General features: G+C 36.8%; 3 protein-coding genes across 3 annotated transcripts; all 3 read left to right on the top strand.

Moving 5' to 3' along the window:
* The first annotated feature begins 2,315 nt into the window (after positions 1 to 2,315).
* Positions 2,316 to 4,980, top strand: LOC147934108 (uncharacterized). Its single transcript, XM_087476287.1, has 2 exons — positions 2,316 to 4,390; positions 4,601 to 4,980. Exons 1-2 carry the CDS (start codon positions 2,401 to 2,403, stop codon positions 4,732 to 4,734), a joined length of 2,124 nt encoding a protein of 707 aa, XP_087332413.1. The 5' UTR covers positions 2,316 to 2,400; the 3' UTR covers positions 4,735 to 4,980.
* A 50-nt stretch (positions 4,981 to 5,030) lies between these two features.
* Positions 5,031 to 5,783, top strand: LOC147934109 (uncharacterized). The gene is made up of 2 exons (XM_087472514.1): positions 5,031 to 5,555; positions 5,637 to 5,783. Exons 1-2 carry the CDS (start codon positions 5,031 to 5,033, stop codon positions 5,781 to 5,783), a joined length of 672 nt encoding a protein of 223 aa, XP_087328640.1.
* A 2,048-nt stretch (positions 5,784 to 7,831) lies between these two features.
* LOC147934110 (uncharacterized) lies at positions 7,832 to 8,662 on the top strand. Its single transcript, XM_087472515.1, has one exon. The coding sequence runs from the start codon at positions 7,832 to 7,834 to the stop codon at positions 8,660 to 8,662; it is 831 nt and encodes a 276-aa protein (XP_087328641.1).
* Positions 8,663 to 13,355: the final 4,693 nt, after the last annotated feature.

Raw genomic sequence — 13,355 nt, forward strand, 5'->3', positions numbered from 1 at the left:
GTCTAGGTTTAAGGTGTCTTCAGGACACTCTGATGAGAGATGAAGGTGGAACTGCTTCTTTGGGGTTCTGGAGGTGTTTCGTGGTTATACATGGAGGGGAGAGCTGAACCAGAGACAAAGAGAGGGGAAGAAGAAAAGCTAGATACTCTATGTTTCCTACTTCGGGTTTCCTTGCAGTTGCTCTCTAAGCTTTGTATATAAAACACTGTGTAAACCTTGATTGATTGATAGTGGATGTTTGTGGGAGATGGTTCCCACACGAGATCTACCCTCTGCATGAGGGGAACTCGTTAAATTTTTGTGTTATGTTTATATTATGCATATTGATCTGTGAAGTAGACGAGGAGTAGGGGCAAAAAATTAGAACTAAACTTTACATCTATTGTTTGATCAGTTCATATTATCGTGTGCTTTAGAATTCATTTATTCGAAGTCATGATGTGGCTTTAATTAGAATCTTAAATCAATAAATTCATTAGTTTGATCAGAACATGCTTTGACTTATAGTTCTTCACTTGTATGATAATTGTTTTGTTGATGTCATCGAAAACCTACATGTGTAAGATAATTAACTACCCATCGTTCAATATGTCTGTATAGCTTCTTGGAAATTTATTTGTTGATCTCTGTGATACATGATATTATTTATTGTATCATCATCGGTTATTTGTTTTACCGAGAACATTTGGGTTTAATTTATTTGGTTATTAAGTTTTGTTTGGAATATCAATTTGACAAAAGTGTTTTTTGTTTGAAGGAATGAAGTTATTATCTCATGGTGAAGTTAAGATCTACATTATTATCACTATCTCTGAGAACATCATTCATCGAGACGTCTACGTGACACCGTCTTATTATCGAGATAAGTACCCTTTTATATATTGGTATAAAAAGAAGAATTTTGTATTTCTTTGAACTTATTTGAGTTTAAAAACATTATTTGATAAAATATTTTTGATTTTACAATAAAATCTTTAGTAAAGCAGAAAAGTAAAACGTTTGAATAAATATATATATATATAAATAAATATAAAGATATGAAACATGACCCAATTTGAGAATATTATGTAAGGAAATATTTCTTCTTCCTATTATGTGGTCTTATAGTCATCCGTTTTCTATAGAATAATGTTATTTCTTAATATATTTGGTAACCAATTAAATTGGTAATAAAGGAGTTTTTCCTAATCAATCTCTACTTTGATGGACGGTTGAGATTAAATCTTAAGAAAACCTTAAAAAGGAATTAAGTCCTCTCTCCGCCTATAAATAGTCCATCATAAAGGCATCCCAAACAAATCTCAGAAAGACAACACATAGAGAGTAAGTTCATAGGCAAGGAGAAAAAAACCTAATCACCTAACTAGAAGATCAGGACTTCAGGAAGCTGTCAATCAAGGAATCTCTACAACAATGAATGGAGGAGGTACTCCGCTAACCCTCCTTTATAATTCTATCATGTGATTAATCAAGTTGCTTAAAAAATCTTAGGGTTCATGTAAATTACACTTACATGTGGTATCTGAACATGGTTATTAGCATATGGTTAATTCGCAGATAAAAGTTTGTGCATAATTCGGGTATACGCAAATAAAAATAAAATTTTGTGCATAAGTTTGGGTCTCTGTAAATTAATTTTCTTACAGATAAATGTTCATACACAAACTGGACATCTCTGAATTAAGATTTGTCAGAGAAAATAATCCATAATGAAATTTGTTTGTGCAAAACCCGAGTGTTTGTGAATTAGGATATATCATCACAAACATATATATAGGGCGTGCAAAATTCGTATGTATGTGAATTCTTTTTGCATATGAAAGTTCAACTAGAATTCATTTGTGCATAAATCGTGCAGTATCATTCTACGATAATTCGTACATAATTATTTTGTGCATAATTCGTGTAAAATTATTATGTGCATAAGAAAAACGATTTGTGCAAAAACGATTTGTGCATAATCCGTGCAGAACTCTGGTTTCTATAAAAGTGTATAGTTAAGGTTTGGATATCACTACAGTGACCTTACCTTATAATGATTTACACAGAAACTATTTTGTTGATATATCTTTGATAATTAGTTACCCACAAGTAGATTATAAACTTTAGATATAATCAATGAATAATGAGATTTTGTATTTGTGAAGATTAAGGATATCCACAGATAACTTATCTAATAATTCAATACATTACTCAATAACGTTTTGTGAATATCATAATTTTATTGAGATTATGTTGTTATCCCGCAGGAATATCATAATTTCTTTTCATGTTTATTCAATATTTAAATTTTGTGTTGATTATGTTTTAAACCTAATAAAACTTGTTGGAATAAATAAAAACAAATAAAAACTATATTATCGATGGCGATGGCGATTGTGGCTGCTTCTACGATCTGAGATGGATTTTTTTCTTGATTCGGAGAAAGGGAGAAATGGATTCTCACTTTCTTGTTTTGGTTTTTGGTTCCGAAGTTGGAGTGGATCTCCTTCTTTGTGGCGATTTCGAATCCGAATTTCGCTGTTACGAATTGGATTCAAAAAAGGGATTTTGGTTTTTGTGGGCTTTGATTTTGTGATCCCTTTGGATCTGGAATTATATGTGGTTATGGAGAAGGATTCGGTGGAGATTGAGATTGGACGGATTTGGTCTATCCTCCGGGCTATGGATTTAAACGGGATTACGTATTTATTATTACGGATCGGGTTGTGGTTTCATCCGTTTAGTAGATATGGGAGCTTCTGTGATATGTTGTCGGAGGTTAAGGAAATTGAGATTTCCAGATCATCGTCGATAGGATCGGATTTCGTACAGCTAGTGATATGCATTTACTTGTTGCGATTCGATTGTGATTATGGGGTCTGGGATGGCGAGAGTTTATTTATGCGAATATTGGAGTTATTCCTTGGATTCACTTATCTCTCTCTCTCGTATTGGTTTGCCTTAGTTCAACTTTCTTCTCTTAACTCTTCGTTTTTGGCTAGTTCGGGTGGTGATTACGGTTGTTTAGTGTCCAGCAAAATGGCTCAGCTAGCATTCAGCAAAGGCAAGGCTTCCCTGGTTCGTACTAATACGGTGACTATCTCAAATTCGGTTCTGGCCCAACGTATTCAACAGTTTTCCATGACTCTCATTGGGAGGTTGATGAATCCAGCTTGTCAGAGAATGGAGTCTGTGATAGCTAACTTTCCAAAGATTTGGAAACTGGAGGACAAGGTGGTTGGAGCGGATCTAGGTCAGGGAGTCTTTCAGTTCAATTTCGAGGAGGAAGAGGATATCCTCTCTGTTCTTCAGAACGGCCCGTATCACTTTGATAACTGGATGGTATCAATGGTGAGATGGGAGCCGATCATCTCTCCCTCTTCTCCTTCAGCGATTAGCTTCTGGGTGAAGGTGACAGGGATTCCAATGCATCTGTGGGAGGTGGCTACTCTTGAAGCTATTGGGAAGAAAATTGGGAAGACTCAAGAGATTGATGAAGAGTCTGGCAGTATTTGTGTGTCTGTCAATGGGTTTAATCCTCTGATTACAAAGTTAGTGGTGCTGTTTGCTACTGGGGATGAGATTGTGGTTTCTTTGGACTATGAGAAGCTAGTTGGTGTTTGTGATCATTGCTCTAGGATGACTCATGATTCGAAATTGTGTCCAGAGTTTCAGAAGGTTGGTTCTGGTAATGGTACTAAAGCGCTCTCTGATAGTAGGGGAGGACCACGACATCTTCCTTTGGTGAAGAAGGAGATGAATCATAATGTTGGAGGTTGGGAGAAGCCTCGAAACCATGCTAAGAGAGCCTTAGACTTTCAATCTGCGGAGGGTGGTGATTTTGGTTATTTCCCACAGCTGCGTCAGGGTCAGAATGGGCTTCACGGTTCTCGCCAACAGGACAGGGTTCACGGTCAGGCTTGGGGGCAGCAAAGGAACTTTGGGGACTCGTCTATGAGGGACGAAGGGTATAGGCGCGGGTCTCACTCGGGTAGTGGAGAAACATCGAGTAAGGCCTCTTGTTTTCATCTCAAAAGGAAGGGTGCGGGTATGGTTTGGCCAAAACCTTTATACAAGGTGAAGCAAGCTTCTCTGGAACATCAAACTCAGGTGCGTCTTGAAGATTACACCGGGGTCTCCAGAGTTGGTCTTGTGCCAGAGAAGGAGCGTGAGGGAACTTTGCAAAAGGTTGATGGAGTGGCGTCTATGGCTATAGATTTTGTGGTTGACACAGATGACCTGCTTGAAGATGGTGAGTGCAATGATTCGGCAAAGGGTGATCTCAAGGTGGTTCAGGAACAGGATGTTCCGCAGGTTCAGGGGTTAGAATTGCCAACGGGTCAAGGGTCCGAGTCTCACACTGGTCAGGAGTCTGTTATTCTGGATGCACCTAGTGGTCATCAGCAAGGTATTTCTTATCTTTCTAACCCGGTTGAATACGACGTGGGTGGGATTAATAGTGCTTTGGCTACCTTTACTTTAGGAGATAAGAGTGGTGATAAGAAGAGGATAGTCAGTCCTTATGTTAGAAAAGGTGTTAATGGATCTAGGTTAGCTACTTTGGTCTCGGCTTCTCCCGGGAAACGTTTACTTGCTAAGGCTTTGTCTAAACCTGCAGGTGATGCTAACAAACAGAAGATTTTGGGGAGACAGGGGACTTCTACAGTAGGCGTTAAACCATCGGATGGTGGCCGCTTAGGCAAGAAAGAGAAAGGGATGGGGGCTCTCCCGAAACCGCCGGCTAGAACGTGAAGATTTTGAGCTGGAACTGTCAGGGCATTGGGGTTGATCTGACAGAAAATTATTTGGGTGATTTGTGGAAGAAGCATCGACCAAACATTTTATTTTTATCGGAAACAAAAAAGTGTTTTTCTTATTTACAAAAGTTGCAGAATAAGTTTGGTTATAATAATTTGTATACTGTTGAACCCCGCGGATCTAGCGGTGGTCTTGCTTTGTTTTTTATGGATGAAATAAAACTCTCAATTATTTATGATAGTAATCTTATTATTGATACACAAGCATATGTTGGCCAACAATTGGTTTTTATGTCCTTCGTTTATGGTGATCCTGTTCCCCAGAAAAGACAGGAAGTTTGGGATACTTTGATTGATATTGGTTCTTTCCGAGTTGATCCTTGGTTTTTGGTAGGTGATTTCAACGAATTAGTTGGCAATCATGAGAAAACAGGGGGCGCTCTGCGCTCAGCTTCTTCCTTTATACCTTTTAGTTCAATGCTTCGACATTGTGGGATGCTTGAGTTTCCTTGTTTTGGGGATCAGTTATCCTGGAGGGGAAACCAATGTAATAATCAGGTGGTCCGTTGTCGGTTAGATCGCGCTGTGGGTAATGAGGATTGGCATGGGTTATATCCGAACTCGAGGGTTGATTATTTGGAGATGATTGCTTCAGACCATTGCCCGATCTTGGCAAATTGTCAGAAGTGGGATAGACGACGACTTAGACAGTTTCGTTTTGACAAAAGGTGGCTGGGTAAGGAAGGTATAGCGGGTGCGGTTGAGTCTGGGTGGAATCGTACCAGGAATTTCCGCATCCCTAGCTTTGTGGATAAGGTAAGGAATTGTAGGAATTCTATCTCTTGGTGGCGAAAGAATAATATAAGTTCTGGTCCCTCGCTTATTTATTCCTTAAAGGCGGCTCTCCATGAGGCTAAAATGGATGATTCGATTTCTCAAAGGGAAATTTGGGACATTGAAAGGACGTTAAAGGAGGTGTATCATGATGAAGAAATATATTGGCAACCAAAAAAACAGGAAATTCTGGCTCAGGGTTGGGGATAAAAACACTAAATATTTTCATGCTTCCACGAAGCAGAGGCGGGTGAGGAATAGGATTGTTGGTCTTTTCGACATAGATAATGTCTGGAACGATTCGCCGTCGAGTATGGATTGCTACTAAGTACTTTGAGGATCTTTTTAAGAAGTCGGCTGGTAATGGCATTCCAGAAATGGTTAGAGAAATTAATCCTCTAATCACAGAGAGTATGAATAGAGATCTTACTCGGGATATTTCTGAGGCGGAAGTCCGTAAGGCTCTGTTTGCAATGCACCCGGAGAAAACTCCAGGCCGTGACGGCATGACTGCTTTATTCTTTCAACGGTTTTGGTCCTCTTTGAAAGGGGATTTGGTGTCTTTGGTTCAGGGATTTTTTAGGACGGATCGTTTCGATCCTTGTTTAAATGAGACAAATATTTGTCTTATTCCCAAGGTTGATAGACCGCAGCGGATGACGGAGTTTCGACCGATCAGTCTTTGTAATGTCAGTTATAAGATTATATATAAAATCTTGTGTTTCCGGTTAAAACGGTTTCTACCTCTTTTGGTCTCTGAAACTCAGTTGGCCTTTGTTTCTGGCCGTTTAATAACTGATAATGTTCTGGTCGCTCAGGAGATGTTTCATGGACTAAACACCAATCAGAGGTGTCAGACGGAGTTTCTAGCTCTCAAAACGGATATGAGCAAGGCATACGATCGAGTAGAATGGGATTTCTTGGAGGCGGTTTTGGTCAAATTCGGTTTTACCAGGAAATGGATCTCGTGGATTATGTGGTGTGTCTCTTCTGTGTCATACCAAGTTCTATTGAATGGTCAACCCATGGGTTCCATCCTCCCTCATAGGGGTCTTCGTCAGGGGGATCCCCTGTCGCCGTATCTGTTCATTCTTTGCACTGAGGTTTTGATAGCTAATATCAAGAAGGCAGAACGGGAAGAGAAAATAACGGGTATCAAAATTGCCCGTGATAGTCCTACTATTTTGCATTTGCTGTTTGCTGATGACAGTCTTTTCTTCTGCAAAGCAGAGGCAACCGAGCGTAGTAAAGTAATGGAAATAATAGGGGATTATGGGAAAGCCTCAGGACAAGAGGTCAATCTGGATAAATCTTCTATTATGTTCGGGAAAAAAGTCCCTTCCGATTTACGACCTCAATTAAAAACCATTATGGGTATTTCTAAAGAAGGCGGCATGGGCTCGTATTTGGGTATCCCTGAGAGCCTTCAAGGTTCGAAAACCAAGGTGTTTAGTTATCTTAAGGATCGATTAGATGACCGAGTAAATGGTTGGTCTGCAAAGCTTCTTTCGAAAGGGGGCAAGGAGATTATGATTAAATCGGTGGCAACAACACTTCCTACCCATGTTATGTCATGTTATAAGCTCCCGCAGGAGCTGACTTCCCGATTGACGAGTGCTATATCTACCTTCTGGTGGAAGTCGAATGATAAGGCTCGTGGCATGCACTGGGTAGCTTGGGATAAAATGTGTAAAGATAAATGTGAAGGGGGTATAGGTTTCCGAGCTCTTGAACAATTTAATGATGCAATGCTGGCAAAACAGTACTGGCGTCTTATCCATTACCCGAATTCCCTAATGGCTCGAGTAATGTGTGGTAGGTACTTCAGGAACAAACACCCTCTTTCGGCTAAAAAACCATATAACCCTTCCTTTGCTTGGCGGAGTATCTACTCAACTAAGGTATTAGTGGAGCAGGGTGCGAGATGGGCGGTAGGCTCTGGCTGCTCCATCTCATTGTGGCGGGATCCGTGGTTACCGGATACTCGTCCAAGACCAGCTAATGGTCAAGGTCGACTATTGCTTCCAAGTTTGATGGTTAATCATTTAATTAATCCATCTACGAAGGATTGGCATTTACCTATTCTGGAGGAGTTTTTTGATTTGGAGGATATTCCGATTATTCAGATTGCGGTCAGCAAAGTTTTTAAACCAGACTCTTTAGTTTGACATTTTACTAAATCAAGGAAGTACTCCGTGAAGTCTGGTTATCGGTTAGCACGGGAACTAATCTCGGAAGTGGAAATTGGACCTACGTGCATGGCTCTTCGCGCCCATGCGTGGAAACTTGAGGTTCCCTCCAAGGTTCAACATTTTTTCTGGCAGGTCGCTTCTGGAACTCTTCCTGTATTGGAACGGCTTGCACACCGTGGCGTCCGATGTGATATTCAGTGTAAGCGGTGTGGTCTGGAATCGGAAACCATTAACCACACTCTTTTTAAATGTCCACGATCAATGAGTATTTGGGAGTTGTCTCCTTTATCACTAGAAGCCGAAGGTTTTCCATATGCATCAATCTATGCGAATCTGGATTTTATTTATTGGCGGGCGGCAGGGCAGTCCGGGATTGCTGATATTTCTATTTATCTCCCTTGGATACTTTGGTCGATATGGAAAGATAGGAATAAAAAGGTTTTTCAGGGTTTAGAGGCAGAACCGACAGAGATTTTAAATCAGGCAACAAATGATAGATTATTGTGGGCTGAGGCCAAATCTCTCTCTGATACTTTTTTAAATCCCCAGGCTTCTTTGGAAATTAGGGAGCCGTATATCCGTTGTCAATTTGATGGTTCATGGAAAAATTCGGATGTTTTACAGGGTTTGGGGTGGTGGTTTTGTGATGGGGATGATTCAACGATTCTTTTGGGAGCTCGGAGTCAGCGACGTGGCCTTACCCCCTTACATGCGGAACTACAAGCCTTGCTCTGGGCCATGGAGTCTATTTTGGAGGCAAGAGTGGATTGTCAAGCTTTTGAGACGGATTGTGCAGGGCTTATCGCGATGGTGCAGAAGCCCGACGATTGGCCAGCCTTTACGATTTTACTGGAGGACTTCTCTATTTCAGATCTTCTTTCCCTTTCTTCACTCTAGACTGGATCCCTCGTGAGTCTAACGCAAGAGCAGATTGTTTAGCCCGGTCTTCAAGGACTTTAGTTTCTGAAATTTCTTTTGTAAACTCTTTCCCTCCGGTTTGGGTGACCAATCTCGGAGTTCTCTTTTAATTTTAAATGTGTGGTTGGAAAAAAAAAACTTGTTGTATCTCTAAAATTAGAGCAATTTTTCTGGATCTTTCAATCCTTTATGAACCAATTTCCCATAATGTAATGGAAAAGTTGAGATTCATTTTAAGAATATTAGATATGGATTTAGTAACTCATTACGAGAAACTAAATTTTTATTACGAAATCTAGTATTAAGGATGAAAAGTTTCTCCATAAAAGAAATAAAAACAACTTAAGTATAATGTTAATAATTATGATAACTTTTAACAATATTAAATGTTTATTTCGATAGTTGTTTAGAAGCTGTTATTGGAGAGGTGATTTCTAAATCCATATAGAATTGTAAATTCTAGAAATCAAAACACATGGATTTTGAAATAACATGTTTTATCTTTGGATTTGAATCCTTCTATTTTACACTTTCAAATCCATTCAAATCAATTTAAAACATAATGTGGATTTTGAAATCCAAAAACAAATCATTAAATGAATAACATAGGATTTTAACAAGTATTTGTAAATCATAGAACCAATAACACATCATTTTGATAAGTATTTTAAAATCAATGATTGAATAACACATGATTTTTGTCTGGATTTCCAAATCCATTAAAATCATAGAACCAATAACCCCCTCTTAAACTACGGATAAACTAAAAGTTATAGAAGAACAATTTGAGACTGCAAATAATCCCTTGTTGGGAAAACTTATGGCAAATCTCATAATTATGAAATATAATGGTATAAATTTATATGCATGAAATTTGCGTTGCAATGACTAACCTTTTAGATAAGTTGGATAATTTAGGAATGAGTGTGGATGATTAAATTTTGTCCAAATTATCCTACATATACCACCTCCTCATTATAGACCATTCAATATTTATTTCAACACCATTAATGAGATGTTAAATGAATTGGTTAACAATTGGTACTAGAAGAGGTCATGCTTGATCATGAGTAATGGTATTAAAGTTACCATTACACTGATGGAGTTGTACCTAAAGTTGGGTAAAGACATTAAGTCATGAAAGAGCACCACCCAAAATTGGGTAAAGACATTAAGTCATGGTATTAAAGTTACCATTACACTGATGGAGTTTTACCTAAAGTTGGGTAAAGACATTAAGTCATGAAAGAGCACCACCCAAAATTAATGACCATAATCCAATTGATAAGAAGATGCTGGCAGAGAAAGATGACTTTTGCAGAACCTTGCAGAAAGTTATACACTTTCAGAAAGAATACCTTTAAGAAAAGTTTGTTTGAAAAGAAAGCTAATCATCTAGATTCGATAAGGATTTTCAAACCTAATGTTGCTTATGCTTCTTCTTAAATGTTAGTGGATTGATAATCGGTGCAATTATACATGTCTCAAGTGCTATGCATAAATTTCTTGTGACTAAGACAATCAACTTAAGTGAAACTACTTATAATGGAAACAGAGACAATATGCTAGTTGAAAATATTGGCATTTTTTTTTGTCTCATTATGAATATTGGATTTTATCTAAAATTTATTTCAGGTATTTATGCTCCACATATATTTTCTATTATTCGGTTTCAATAAGTAAACTTGATTGGCTTATTATTAACTCATTGAGATAGTTGTTTCATGTAATTCGGAACTCTAATGGAGTTAGTTCTGGAAAATCAGTTGATGGTCTTTAGGTTCGATTGATCAACGTTATGATTATGAAACACATCTCATCCTGCATGAAAATAATGAAATTAAAAGCAAAACATGTTCTAAAGACTCATATTTCTTGTGGCATAAAATGTTGGAACATATTTCCAGTGAAATAAATTAAAAGATTGGTAAAAGATGGAGTCATTCTGAATCTTGATTTTACCAACTTTAAAGAGTATATAGATTGCATTAAGGGTACGCAAACTAAACACACTAAGAAAGAAGCCACAAGAAGTACACAGCTTATTCAAATCATACATACATATATTTGTGGACCTTTTGATGTTCCTTCTTTTGGAGGTGAAAAATATTTCATTACCTTTATTGATGATTATTCACGTTATTGTTATCTCTATCTATTGCATGGAAAAGTCTCAATACGTGGATGTTGTAAAAGTATTCATTACTGATGTAGAGAGACAATTAGATAGAATAGTGAAAATCATAATGTTAGATAGAAGTGAATTTTTGGTAGATATAATGAAACAAAACAACATTATGGAATTTTTACCAAAATTCTCTAAAAATTAGGAATTGTTACTCTGTACACAACGCCTGGTTCTCCATGGCAGAATGAGCTGAAAGGCATAATTGTACTTATATAAGAATGATTATATCCATGATGAGTCAGGGTTACTTATCTATATCCTTGTGGATGGACGCATTATGTACTGCAGTCTATGTCTTGAACATAGTTTCTAGCAAAGCAGTTCCAAATACTCATTTTGAACTGTAGAAAGGCTGGAAATCTAGTCTTCAACAAGAATTTATAATCCACATGGAAAGAAATTGGATTTTAGAACGATCAGTGGTCACTGTATTGGTTATCCTGAGAAGTCCAAAGGATATGGGTTTTATTTTCCAGCCCATATTATAAGAATAGTGGAAACCGATAATGCTAGATTCTATAAGAATGGCAAGATTAGTGGGAGTGATAAAGTTCAAGATGTGTTCATTCAGAAAATTAGGACCGGGTTAAATTTCTTTGCCCTTATTTATGAATATTACTGGAAATCATCCACTCCATGAAGAAAACATCGCTAATAATGATAATAAAGCAAAAGAGGAACAAGCATTAAGAAGATCTATCTTTACGAGGATATCTGCTATTTCTGATGACTATGTGCTTTATCAAGTAGAATCTGGAGAATTGAATATTAATTAAAGACCTGGTTTCTTATTCAAAAATCATTAAAGATGTTAATTCTAATAAATGGATTGATGCCATGAAAGATGAAATAAACTCTTTCGCTGAAAATGAAGTCTTTGATGTCGTTCAATTGGCCGAAGGACACAAACTGTCGGTAGTAAGTGGATCTTTAAGACCAAAACCGACTGTAATAGCAAAATTGAACTATATAAAGTTAGACTTATAGCAAAAGGTTTTAATCAGAAAGAAGGTATCAATTATAATGAAATTTTTTTCCCTGTGTCAAGGAAAGATTCTCTTAGCATTTTCATGGCATTAGTAGCCAATATTACATGAGTTACAATAGATAGATATTAAAATTGGTTTTTAATGGAGACTTATCAGAGAAAGTCTATGAAAGTCAAACTGAAAGTTTCATAATCGAAACCTGTGAATGCATGGTCTGCAAACTAAAGAATTCAACTTATGAACTTATCTTGAGTCAATGGTATCTAAAGTTTGATGAAATCATTACAGAATTCGGTTTCAAAGAAAACATTATATTTTACCAAATATGTACCTCAAGATCAGTGGGAGTAAGTTCATATATCTGGTATTGTATGATATTTTATTGTCTAAAGTAATTTTAGTCCATTATTGAGACTAAGAGCTAGCCACTCGAGAACTTTTATACAAAAGTTATCAATGAGATTTCCTATGTGATGCAAATAAAGTTATCCATGATAGATCACTTGGAATTAAGATTTTCTCTAAAAACTTATATTGATAAAGTTCTTGAGAGAGTTAGCAAGATGACGTGTTCTTCTATTATTGCTATTTGTAAACAAATGTTTTGAGATACCTAAAGGAAACAAGTGAATACATGTTCACAAATAGAAAATCAACACATCCACATATGGTTGAAGTTTCTAACTCAAATTTTGGTGGATATTTTGATTTAAGATACTACACTTTCGGCTATGTGTATCTCATTAATAGAGGTGTCATATTATGGAAGAGCCTGCAGTTGAAGTTTCTTTATAAATCCACTTTAGAGGGTGAGTATGTGACATATAATGAGGTTTATTATTAAGAAAGTATAATTACATAAATGTCTTTGAGTTTGAGACCTTGAGTATTGTTAAGAAGTGTTTAACTCTTTATGTGAAAATCAAAGATGTAATTTTCTTTTATACAAGTATGACATGATATATGAAGGATCCAAGTATATGGACATTAAGGTTATGTATGTCATTAAATTAAAGCAAGATGTCAAAAGAGAAATGTATGTTAATTAATTGATAGACACTAAAGTTAAGGTTGCAGACTTATTATGAAAGGATTACCTCTAATGACTTTTAACATGCATTCTAAAAGTATAAGTCTTGAGGAAAGTTCCTAATTACGTTGTCTGCTTATTATGACTGGCCTATATTTTGACATTTAATTGAGCTCTCTTACGACTTTTACATCTTTTATATTCTGTTTCCAATGTGCACACACATTATTGTTGTTGGATATATGATAACAGAATGAGTCTTTATTTAAAGACATTAAAGGGACCATTATAATAACTCCTACTTATGTTATGGTCTAGCTAATACAGTAGTCAATGTAGTAGTACTTGGAAGGGCTCATGTTGCTGAATGATATGCAACTGCCATGACTCCCATTAATTACTTGATTAGTCAAGACACTTAAGATGACCAAATTAAATAAATTAAGTTATAATATATTATGCCGA

The sequence above is a fragment of the Camelina sativa genome, chromosome 11, assembly GCF_030686135.1.
Source record: "Camelina sativa cultivar CO46 ecotype springtype chromosome 11, ASM3068613v1".
In the NCBI taxonomy this organism is placed as follows: Eukaryota; Viridiplantae; Streptophyta; class Magnoliopsida; order Brassicales; family Brassicaceae; genus Camelina; species Camelina sativa.